The 12,775-nt window shown below is 37.4% G+C and overlaps 1 protein-coding gene across 6 annotated transcripts in view; it reads right to left on the bottom strand.

The window, feature by feature from the left end:
* Nucleotides 1–12,775, bottom strand: part of GATA6 (GATA binding protein 6) — a 41,248-nt gene that overhangs the window by 24,091 nt on the left and 4,382 nt on the right. For 2 of the 6 annotated variants that reach the window (XM_073631461.1, XM_073631460.1), the window contains exons 2-3: nt 10,763–11,660; nt 2,708–2,874 (exon numbers count right to left, since the gene is read on the bottom strand). In XM_073631461.1, coding sequence (XP_073487562.1) covers nt 2,708–2,874; nt 10,763–11,624 — 1,029 coding nt within the window. In that variant the 5' untranslated portion in view covers nt 11,625–11,660. Of the gene's footprint in view, nt 1–2,707; nt 2,875–10,762; nt 11,661–11,923; nt 12,318–12,465; nt 12,651–12,775 lie in introns of those variants that run through there. The other 4 variants (XM_073631459.1, XM_073631456.1, XM_073631458.1 and 1 more) reach the window with 4 other exon arrangements.

Here is a 12,775-nt window from a genome sequence, read left to right as displayed (position 1 = left end):
AAATCACACATGTGAGGTATCGCCGACAAACCTGGGGGGACGGATGTTCTAAAACTTCTCTACGAAATGATTGCTGCCCTTAGGATTTGGGGAGATCTCCCCTCACTTTCCTATTCTTCCTAAAAAATCAACCCCAAGCCACAAAACAGGTATATTCCAGCCTAATTGCAAAGAGCTATATAAAACAGGGGCTAGCAGGGTGAACTATAGCTACTAGAATTCCAGAGATTTGCTATATTGCAGTTTAGGAGTAAAGCTGTCCATACACTATACAATCTGATTGTACGGTCTCTGCACAATCTCATTTAGATTTGCCAAAAACATGTAATAGGAGGACACGCCTAAATGACCTATTCAATTTGAATCAAATCAGGCAGGCCCTTGTGCTGTATAGTTGATGGTAGAGCTAAAGAAAATTGTACAATGAGATTGTATACCATATGGCCACTTTTAAGGCTACATGCACATGGCCATAAGAATTTTACTCATCATATACACGTCATTTATTTCTGGCACAAAAGTTCCTGTGTAAATGATCAGTAAAATATTTGTATATGAGCGTTCAAATGCATAAAGACGTGTAGGCGTTTAAATGCGTAAACTTCTAGTTTTATATCCTTCTGCTCTGTTTTCAATCCCAGAATGCAATTTTTGTATCTATGTTTATACATATATATGTGTTTCATTGCATAATTGCGCAAATTCCATGTCTTCAGATGCAGATACTTTGATTTGTGGTTACAGATCTGAACGCAGCGCATTTTTCAGCACCTCTATTCATGTCCCTGTTGAAAACAATACCCCTGCATTCAGGTATTCAAAATAAATCCAGATATCCATAAACCAAAAATGCTCTGAAATTTGTTTTTTTCAGTTTTTTTTTTTTTTTAACATGTATTCTTATGCCTAGTATACACAATGAGAAAATTGGATGAAAAATAATGCTTTCTGAGCAACCGTGCAATAAACTGATCATTGCTACACTGCTTTCAAGAGCCGATCATGACAGCTCATGTTAAAATATCCGAAGGAGCATGCATGAAATTTTTTTTCGTATGATAACAGAATGAACGATCTTCATGTAATTAGTATGGTATTTGTACAAAAAAAAAAAAATCCACGCATGCTCGGAAATGAAAGAATATGTTACAATACAATACAATACAATACATGACATCACCTCCAAAGTTGTGCTCTGTCGTAGGAGAATTTTCGTAACTTTAGTAACTTATTGTTTTTCCATATGAGACTAGCATACAAAAAATAAGGGACGATCATTCGTCTTATATTCTTATCATGTGTACGAGGCTTTAGACTTTTGCAAGAGTTTTTTTTATTTACGGATCTAAACGCAACTGCATTGTTTTCAATGGAGACATTCACACAGGTGTGTAAACATGCCCTGTGTTCAGATCCTTAAAGGGGTAGTAAAGTCCACTTTGTGAATTTTCCCTACAGGTAAGCCTATAATAAGACTTAACTATTGGTAAAATTAAAATCTACTAAATGGGCAGCGTTTAGGAGATATTCACACTGGACGCAGCCGGTGATGTCCCCAGTGCATGCGCTCTTAAGGTCCGACATAGCTGGACCCTCAGTGCCATAACCGAGGGCTCTCTCACAGCCGGAGTCCGCGAACCCGGAAGGAAGACCGGGTGAAGATGGAAGCCCTGTCAGCGGTGACAGCGTGCTGCTGGAGGGCTTTGTTCTAAGGTAAGTATTTCAAAATGTGCTAGTATGTTATTCATACAAGCACATTATGCTAATATTTTGCAGGGGAATTTTTTTTTTAATTATTTTTTTATTGCGGCTGTTTACTACCACTTTAACACAAAATCCCAAAAATATCTGGACATATGCATTCTGGTGTTATAAAAGACAATAGGACAATTTTACGCATATAACGGATCAAAAAGTGTATATGAAGGAACTTTTGCATCAGCAAATTTTTTTGGCTGCATTAATTATTATTAATAGTATTATTATACAGGATTTGTAAAGTTAAAGTACAACTAAAGGCAAAACTTTCTTTTTTTTTTTTTTTTTTGGATAGAGTGGAGGAGGATTAGAACACCTGTGCCCCCATTGGGGAGATTCATCCTCTCTCTTTGTCCTGTTTACAATTATCATTAAAAGTGAAAGTTAAAGAAAATCTCAAATTCTGGGTTTTCCCCTAGAAAAGTAATAGGGGGTAAATCTTCCAATGAGGATACTAGTTCTGATGACCTGGGGGTCCCCAAGGAATTCCCTTAATTTGCAGGGATTTCCTCTTACTTCCTGTTTGCCTATGGGACAGGAAGTGAAGGGAAATTTCCACAATGAAACAGAGATGGCAAAAAAAAATAAAAATCTGACAGGGGTTATATTCTATCCAAAATGAATGAAAAAAAAAAGTTTTACCCATAGTTCTACTTTAACAATATGAGGACAAATCTGAGCAATCTATTCAATTTGTATCAAAGCAGACTCTCATAGTCGATGGTGGAGTGTACAATCAGATTGTATAGTGTGTGGTCAACTTAAATGGTAGTGTCTTTATAGATGCTGTAGAAATTGATATGGAAAGGAAAAAAAGTGGGAGCTGATTTAAAAGAGTTGTATAATGTCTATATCAGTGTGGTCATACATAACAGATCCTGTCTCCTATATAAGAAATGAAGATACATATATAAAAGAGATGTAGCAGCAGCCCTCCCCGATCACTCACCACCCTCTTCTGTTGTTTGATGAGCGGTCGGCTCAGGCCATTCATCTTGCTGTACAGGCCGCATGCATTGCACAGATAGTGGCCGGTGCCGTCCCGTCTCCATAGGGGGGTCTGCACTGAGCCGCAGTTCACACACTCTCTGCTCTCTGGGAGCTCCTCCAGGACATCTGTGGGCAACAGACACAGCGATCAGTTCCGATCTCCTACACATGTGCGATCCATCACTCTATGGAAACCTTTACAAGGAATTTCCACTTTGATAAATACAAGAATCCTAATCTTTTTTCTTTTTTTTTTTTTTTAATGCAGCAGAAGTGGAATCAGCGTGGGGCTTAATTCATACTGTAGCTAGAATAATACATAAAATAATATCACATTATAAAAGAAAATCACAATACAGAACAAAAAATAATCAGAAAAAAAGTGATCTGGTATTTCTATGAGCTCCTCCAGTCCTGGACACATTTCTGTGCTGCAGAATAACTTTCACATTTCTTCCTTCAGTCTATCTCCTTCCACAGATAGAAAATAAATATTTCTGTATTCGATTTCCAAATTTAAAGGAAACATCTTTCAAACCTCTGAAGACCACAACCCCCAATGTTATGACTAGTTATCTGCAGTGGGACCACAAGTCGCAGAATTTCATTATGCCAAGGACTAGACATAGCTATGTGCACTCTACGGGCTGGGACTTGGCTGATTGAGATGAAATCCTATATTTATATTGGTGATATCAGATCAAGTGACAACTTCCAATAATTAGACAAGTTCTATTATAGGGTTGATTTACTTTGCAAGAGAATTTGCCCCCAGAGCTCATCGAATATGGTGAAATTTCACTATACAAAGAAAATCCAATCAAATACATGAAAATAAAGAAACTGTATTTTTGATTGGATGATAGATGTCAGCAGAGCTTCACCTTATTCGCTAAGCCCTGGTGAAAATTGCCAAGTCAACAGTTTAGTTGCCCAAATCAACCCCTACAAGTCTGCGCTGACCCCCAATCTTTCCCTTCCCACTAATTACTGACTGATTCCAGTGCCGGCTACTCAACAAGATCTTAGAAACCCAATAATTACAAAAGAGAAATTGTATTTTTATCTATTATGTATACTTTGATATGTAAAGAGTATTTTTTTAAAATGCTACATGCTTGTAGATATGTTACAGTTGTCAGCCCTTGTATAGACGAACAGATCTGACACCTCTTGTAATAAATACACATTGCAATCTGTATTTACAATAAAGAACATGTCATCAACATTTTCGTACATATTTTGGAATCATCATCATCAGATTAGCTAAATACAATGAATTTGACAATAGCAGATTGTTACATTGAAATAGAAATACTGCTAGATTTAGTAAAAAAAAGTATAACTTTGTAAAGACTGTAGTAATACTAGTAGTGGTAGTAGTATCAACAGTAATCTGTTATGTATAAATATCATTTACGATAAATATTTAGTACAATTTTTTATTTAAAAAAATGACAAAAAAAATCTAGATTTGTATTTCTTTAACCATTAACAAAAACAAAACAACAAAAGCGCATTATGCTTTAGCACCAGTAACATATAACATAATAATAATGATAACCATACAAATAATACTGTCTTAACCTTTAACGCAGGCAGAGCAAATTTAATATAGGAAGGTTTCTAATATTCCAGGAAATGGCAATGTTACAAAACAGAAGTTCATTTCTAGACCACGGATAGTAGGTACAGAGCTTTTTTTTTTTTTTTTTTTTTTTTTTTTTTTTTAATTTAGCAATCCATAAAATCCTGACACTTCAAGGACGTTAGAGTTAAACAGCAATCCGTCAGACCCTGGATGAGTCCCTGTTATATTGCACAATTTAGAGCAATGAGTAATAGGTGGAAATAACCCCAGTTAAGGTTTAAACTCTGCAGAAGGTTGACCTTTCAGGCCGAAAGAGAAAAGAAATTCTCTTTCAATAATATCATTTTGCTTTTGTACAGGTGACTGATGGCATGATTTTAGGGGCTTGCTAGTTGTCCTAAATGTTTATTTTACAGGATTTGTATATTTAAAAAAAAAGTTTAATTCGATAAACAATAAAAATATAATAATAATAATAATACAATTATTAACATCCGAACCAACAACAATACATTTTGGCTCTGCTGAATAAAGAAATGCTTATAGAAATTTATTGTAAAAAAAAAAAAAAATAGATTCAGAATCACTGGTATATTTCCGAATTTTATTATACACTATTAGATAAGCCCAGAAACAAACTAGATAGATAGATAGATAGATAGATAGATAGATAGATAGATAGATAGATAGATAGATAGATAGATAGATATATCGATATCAATATCGATAGATATAGCTATATAGATAGATCGTGTTATGCTTTTTATGTTTTTATCATTCTATTTTTTTTAGTGTTTCCTCAATATTAGGTGATATAGACTCTCTGAATTTATATATATATATATATATATATATATATATATATATATATATATATATATATATATATATATATATATATATATATATATATATACACATTTTTTTTGGGGGGGGGGGGGAATATTAGACAGCTAGGTTAAGTAACGAAATTTAAATATTTTGTTTTACTGTGACTGCTCCTTGATCTTCAATGACTGTAAAGGAAATTCTCGGAGGAATTTTATGATAAACAGACTGTCAGGGGTTTTACAAATGAATAATCTCTGGAAGGGACGATCTACTCTGCAATGTTTACAAGCTGTGAGGATACTGAGACAGGACAATGTTGAGTCTTCATTGTATACCTCTCACACCATGACACAGGGGTTGGTGCCCTCTGCTCTGCCATGGCACATGGGGTACCTACCACCTGGCAGGTGGTGGCCAGCTCTCCTATCTTATACAACTCCATTATATGGGATCCCGAATCAGTCGCTCATTTGGTCTCATTTTATAAATTGGATAATCTTAAGGTTGTGGTCAGGCAGTATAACCAATCACTAGGCTACCAACTAAAGTACTTTTCAACCTACCAATCAGAACTAGGCTACATTCACATGGCTGTAAACATTTAATTATGTTTTAGTTCCTGCATGTCATGATACTTGATCTGTTTGTAAAACTGTTCTTTTTTTTTTTTAAATACATGAATGTCTGGTATGTGTATATGTCCTCAGATTTTTGGAGTTTGATCTGAACCACAGTGGGGATGATTTACTAAAACTGGAAAGTGCAAAATCTGTTGCAGTTCTGTATGTAGCCAAGCAGTTTCTAACTTCAGCTTGTTCAAGTTTTGACAAAAAACAAAACAAAAACAAAAACCTCCAAGCTGATTGGTTACAGCTACACCAGATTTTGCACTCTCCAGTTTTAGTTAATCAACCCTAGTGCATCTTTAGCACCTGTGAATATATCTCCATAAAAATCGCTTATTCTACAGGAGTTTTTTGTTTTGTCTGTAGAAGCAGACCAATGTTATACTATGTATCCATACACATAGGACAATTAGAGGCATATTTTGAGTTCATCCTAGGGGGAAAAAACCCTTCTGGTTTGTGTTTCTGGTTGGAGCTTTCTGACTGGAAAAAAAAACCGCTAAACTCTCCTAAACTGTGTACAAAAAATGTGTGCATTTTTTTCTACCAAAGGAACAGGCGTTTTTTAAGCCCAGTGTGCATGGAGCAAACAATGCAGCTGCGTTCAGATGCGTAAAAAATGCTCATATGTTGTTTTTTTTTTTTTTTTTTACAGTTGTGTGAATGAGGTCTAATTAACATACATTTTAAAAAAAATACCTAAAAGAAATAAATACAGAAAACACAGAAACACATATTCAAATGTAGGGGAGGGAATTAAATGTTAAAAAATACATCTAGACTGAGGCTTGATTCACAAAGTTTCAACACAGTAATTATCTTTATTTTAGCTATGTAACTATAATTTCCAAATTTTACTGGATCTAAATGAAAATAACTGTCACTTAGAAAAAAAACTTTTTTATATAGCACCTTAACTGTTGGTGCTATATAAATCCTTAATAATAATAATAATGATAATAATAATAATATTCTAGTATGTTAGCTTTGTGAATTGAGCCTCAATTCAAAATATATTCTAGATTACCACCAAATATAACAGATCAACTACATGAAATGTATTTAAGTGTTGTATTATGTCATAGCACAGGTCAGACTATGATCTTATCAACATATATGTATGGCCTCTCAGGTTAAAGTTCTTCAGCATATCTATGTACTGTTATATATAGAGTCTCATGGATCAACCAGTGCATTGCCTCATGTGGGATCATCCTCATATGATTTCATACAAGTCATTCAGTATGAGTCCACAGATTAACGTGTACACACGACTATGTCATCGATCAAAGGGTATTATCTCACTGATAAACCTGGGAATTATCGCAAAGATCGAGTATACTGCCTCACAGGAGTACCTTTATCAGATTGATGGTTGTTGCAATATTAAAAATAGCTGCAGAGTTTGATCTCAATGTCAGGAATCGTTGTGGTGACTAATAATTGATATAGAGAGTGCAGGATTGTCAGGAGCAGAGACACAGCAGTGTGACAGTCTCCATATGGGATGTCACAACTGTCACCTGGGGAGAGGCAGCATGCATAGGCCTGCCAGTACATGACAGTCAGATCAGGAGGGTCTGGCCACAAGTATAGATAGTTATATTGTTAGGTATATCTGGCTGGAGGATGTAGGCAGCTATAGATATTCAGAGTCTTGCTGCAATTGACCATGATTGACCATGTAGGAATGTTTATGGAATATGCATCCAGCACTCACACTACATTGAATGGTAATGATCAGAGATCAATATCCTGCCCAACTAATGGTAGCTCTAGTTTGGATTCATGTTACATATCATGCTAATAAAAGTTATAAAAAAAGTTAATTTAGCCTAAAACTCTATTAGATGGAGGACATTAATGCATACTACCCTGAAAATGATTTCTTTAGTAAATCACCCTCAAACATTAAAGTATGAGTAAAGGTTTTGCATCGAGGGGAGAGAGATTAGAACCCTTGTCACAGTTTATTGCTGTCTGTGCCCCCATTAAGGAGATCACCCCTCTCTATTTGTCCTGTTTACCATTATCATTGAAAGCGAAAGTAAAAGAAATCCCACATTTTGGGTTGTCCCCCGAAAAATAAGAAGAAGGGAAATCTTCCAATGGGGGCACTAGTTCTGGTGACCTGTGGGTCCCCAAGGAATTTCCTTAATTTGTAGGGATTTGCTCTCACTTCCTGTTTGGCTATGGGGCAGGAAGTGAAAGGAAATCTCTTCAATGGGACACAGGTGGAGAAAAACAATTTAAGGTGTTATAACTCTCCCTTGCTCTAGGCAAAATGAAGAAAAAAAACGTTTTGCCTTTAGTTCTAATCTAATGAGGGATTTCCATTTTACTCTAAAATTTCATTCAAACCGATTGCGTGTTTGAATAAAGCCCGATGTGACTTTAATGTGTTTGAAAGTAATACAGCCTGAAATGACAACTTTAGTAATTCACCTAGAGTTTAGTAAATCTCTATTTCCGTCTGCTGTAACATGGCTACCGGTTATATGAAGATGTTTTGCTGCAGATAAATTCTTATTCTTATAGATGATGTATTTAGATGATGTTCACAGTGATGTATGTAGGAGAGCCTAATTAAGGTTACAACTATGTAATTTGTTAAAGACTGCAGGAATCTTTGTAGTAGGTGCTGGGATCCATTTTGCTCCTATTAATATGGTGTTCCAGTACATGTACTAATAGAGATTTAATATATGTTCATACTACTGGATTATAAACACTGCAAATATTAGCTCATCATTTCTATACCTTATATTTATCCTTCTAATTACCGGGATATCATAATATGGATGAATAAAAAGGCCAAGGACATAAGCAGCTGAATTACTAAAGGAGAATTTTCCATCTTGCTTCAAATGGTCAATCAGATTCAACGAAAATAAAAATAATTGTTGCCTTCTTTAATAAATTATATTATGTGAGCCTCATTCTCATTTCAAGCCTTAAACCAGTAATACTCAGCAGTAAGTAGTAGATGTACTCGTCGGGTACAGTTGGCAGGTTCAGTGGATTATCCTTACTATTTATAATTAATGAACTTAAGAACGAGTCTGCCAAATAATATAATGTAAAGAAAATTAGAGCTCTTGTCAATTCCAACCAATCAGCTGTTCATTTCAAGAGGAAAAAGTGGAACATAGAATCGGATTGGTTAAATGACCACCTCCAATTATCTTTGCTCAAATAAATCAGACATGTTGGGTTTCTTGGATCATGTCCACACACAATGAAGAAAGACTGTACACAGGGGATACATACACTAGATTGTAAACTGACCACCATGTGCCTTAAAATAACAATAATTCTTTATAGCAATTAGAAAGGTAGATCCGGTAAAAGGAAACATTTTCTTAGCGTAAACATGTAATATCCTATTACATTAAAATGGTATTCCTGCAGTAAAATCCAAATTAAACCATTATAAATATTGGCGAAGGGTAAAGGAAACAATCAAGCATATAACCATACTGACCACTATTGGCTCTTAGCCTCTGCTGGAGGGCCACAGATCACCAAACTGCAATGGGATATTGTTTAACGATTAAACATATCAGTTGATTGATTATAACTGGAGATCACGTTAAACTGGATCAATTAACTATTCAGATTTCATTAAGCTTAAAAAAAATAAAAGTTAACTGTGTGCTATAGGAAAGGGCTTTGCTTGAACTCTCCTTCCTCCAGCCAGCTCAGCCCTTGTAGAGCGCAATAGAAGGCCAGTCAGGGTGACAGCAGGAAGTGAGAGTGCACTCAGCCATGTGACACATATTGGAGGAGAGTGACACCGCTGGGACAGGGATTACTCTCCACTCCTTGTGTTATTCTATAGGGTCTTCTTCTAGTAAAGTGGTCCCAGCCATCTGATAACATGGTGTGACATGGCGACACAGCAGATGAAGGATGGCGTGTCACTGGACAGTTACATGCTCCATGTGTTCAATACTTCACCAATGTTCCCATTATAAAAAAATGGATGACTGGTGATCTGCAATGGTGCCTAAGGTAAAGATCAGATCTGGAGATGATATGACACTGGAGATGATCTGGTTGGCATGCTGAGACTTGTAGTTATTTATTAGACACAAGAACATGCCTTGGAGACTGGCAGTTGGAGCGGGAGTAGCAGTAGTAATAATAATAATATCAGATATTAAATACAAAATCATATATCTCGTGTCACTGTAAATACAGTAACACACATCGATAATTTCATAGATCTATTCTCACTAAATATAATACATTATATAAATAAATTGGGACAGGTATATATTTTAACCTGATAGTGACATGGAGAAAATGCTATGAAAAAAAGTGCACACTGACCAATACTCAGATCATAATGGAGTATGTATTTAACTAGAAAGCTTAATATCTAGTAATGAACATTTCATCCCCAATATTACCTACTAAGGTCTCTTAGCGTGGCCTTCATGAGATGAAATATTCAAAAATGTTCACGTCCTATCTATATATAAATAAATATATCACATATACCTATTTCAGTTCGTCCTTTAGTAGGCTCTTTTTAAAAAAATAGTTATTATATATATATATATATATATATATATATATATATATATGTATATATATCTATCTATCTATCATCTATCTATCTATCTATCTATCTATCTATCTATCTATCTATCTATCTATATATAAATATAAATATAAATATATATATACACACACAAATACCTGTGGTGATAGTCATTTAAAAGACAGCATATGCTCTTTGACTTTCGTAAATAGTAAACATTTAGGTGTATCTTAAATGTATCAGTCGTAGGTTATTCCCCCATGACAGATCTTTAACTCTACAACACATAAATTATGTACCTTTTTTTGGGACATATATATATCTTTATATATACATTTTATATTGTTGGAAAAGATCCATATCAAACAATAACCCCCAAGGCCGATAATGATACATTGTTGGATACATTGTCCTTACCTCCAGGATGTCCTCTCATAGGGATGCCCCCTGGTCTGCTCTGAAGACTATGCAGCATGGAGTTGTCAAAGGGTCCAGAAGGCCAGGCTGTAGGCAGAGGAGGTGGCATGTAAGACGAGTAGGGACTAGCATAGGATCCGTTTATAGGCCGAGCCAAGGAAGTATATTGATCTCTGCCATTTACGGTGATGCCATTGTTGTAACCAGCGTCCCTGTTGGTCCCATTGGCCATGGGTGGACTGGGAGAGTAATGGTATCTGCTGGAGGCATGAGGGCTATTGCTGTTATATGAGGAGGTCTCTGATGCGGGTTGGGACCACACTGAGTGATTGCTCACAGAGTGGGAACCTTGGGAATGGCCACTGCCAGATAGGTAGGAGATGGGTGTAAGCATAGATCCAACCCTGGTAGTGGGCACATAGACCGGAGAGCTGGCAGCGGAGTGCATGAAGCTTCCAGGTGAGCCATCATAGCTGACAGGCCCCTGAGTCGCAGTTATGGTCAGGGTTTGGTACATGTCCCCTTGAGATTCAGGCAAAGCACTATATCTTGCTTCTCTGTTGGGTAAGATCAGTTTGTTGATGTGATCTAAATCCCTGAAAAGTATGACGTCTTCCGGGTTGGGTAGGGTGGAGAAATGGGTAAGACCCAGGTGGTGGGCAGTCGTGGGCGACCTGCCTTCCTGTAGAGCCTGGTTCCTCTCGTTGTCCGACTGATGAGCTCTGCTGGAACCCAGGTCCCCCTGAGAACAAGACGATGGGGACGAGGAAGAGCTGTCAGGTTCTTTTATTTTGGAAGAGTACAAGGTGTTTCCTATGCTGAGTCTTTTGACATCGGACCAGGAATCCTCAGGATGGTCCATCCAGGTGAGAGGAATGGGTACCGAAAAGTGTGCTTCCTTTTAGAGACAGTCCATGGAGAAAAGCAAGAAGACACCAAATTAGGAGACATCAAATACTACACAAAAAGTCCCTCAACACCTAAATACCCAGACACCAAACAAAGGGCCTCTCATCAGTATGAATAGAGGAGCAGATTATTGGATCAGACAGCAAATAACATCAACAGACTGAAATGACAATCCCATCAGGTTAACCCCATTAAGTTCATTCAGCAAGAGAGCTGGTCATGGTTAAGGCTACAAAGTTAATTGTCACCAACCGTCCCCAATCTTGAGTCTGTCTGAAGTCAGCAATGATCTGCTCTGTAGTACTTTCTATATACCATATCCTGCAGTTCTGGGAAGTCGTGCTGCCTTTCCCTTCCTTGTGTAGGAGAGGTGCTTGGCCCCATCCACACACTCTCTGACTCAGATCTATGGGAGGGGAGAGCCAGGGGAAGCCAATGTACCTTCATCAGCAACTTTGTGCCAGGCAGCACCATTTACTTTAGGGCCTCCCAAGGTTTACATTCGCCTGCGTGTTTCAGGCAACACACCTTACAAATGGCACATTTCCACTATCAACAGAGCTGAGCAAAGAGCTGGCACACTGAATCCCACAGACTTCCCAACAGATCGGTGCCTGGCACCGCAGCCAGGTGCCCAGGTACTGCATCCAGTCTTAACCCCATGCTTCCCAATGTCTCTCTGCTGCGAAAAAGTTAACTGAACTTACTGGGAAACTCTCCCCAGTCTGTAATCCTAGATCAGAAATCAGTATATCCCCAGATCATATAGAAAAGTAAGAAGGACATTTGCTAACCTATATCCTGGCAGAGCCCATTGATGGTGCAGAGAGATCCAGCGATCGTACAGAGTGCAGATCAGGGCAGCATAGGCGATTGTGGGGCTCCTCTGTCTCTGTGCAATGTGAAGCAGGAGGAGGAGGAGGAGGAGGAGGAGACGCCTCTTACAGCTCTCTGCCTTCAGATTGCTGCAACTGCTGATTGGATTCATGCAGCTCTAAATAAACACAACGCTCACCAGGGGTGCCAGTCCTAGCACTTTACATGGAGCCCACTGTAAACACTGCACTGGCCTCATCCAGGCAGCAGAGACAGGCTGACTGATGG

The sequence above is a fragment of the Aquarana catesbeiana genome, linkage group LG05, assembly GCF_042186555.1.
Source record: "Aquarana catesbeiana isolate 2022-GZ linkage group LG05, ASM4218655v1, whole genome shotgun sequence".
Classification (NCBI taxonomy): Eukaryota; Metazoa; Chordata; class Amphibia; order Anura; family Ranidae; genus Aquarana; species Aquarana catesbeiana.
The sequence above is the reverse complement of the archived record's forward strand: the minus strand, read 5'-3'. Positions and strand labels throughout refer to the sequence as shown.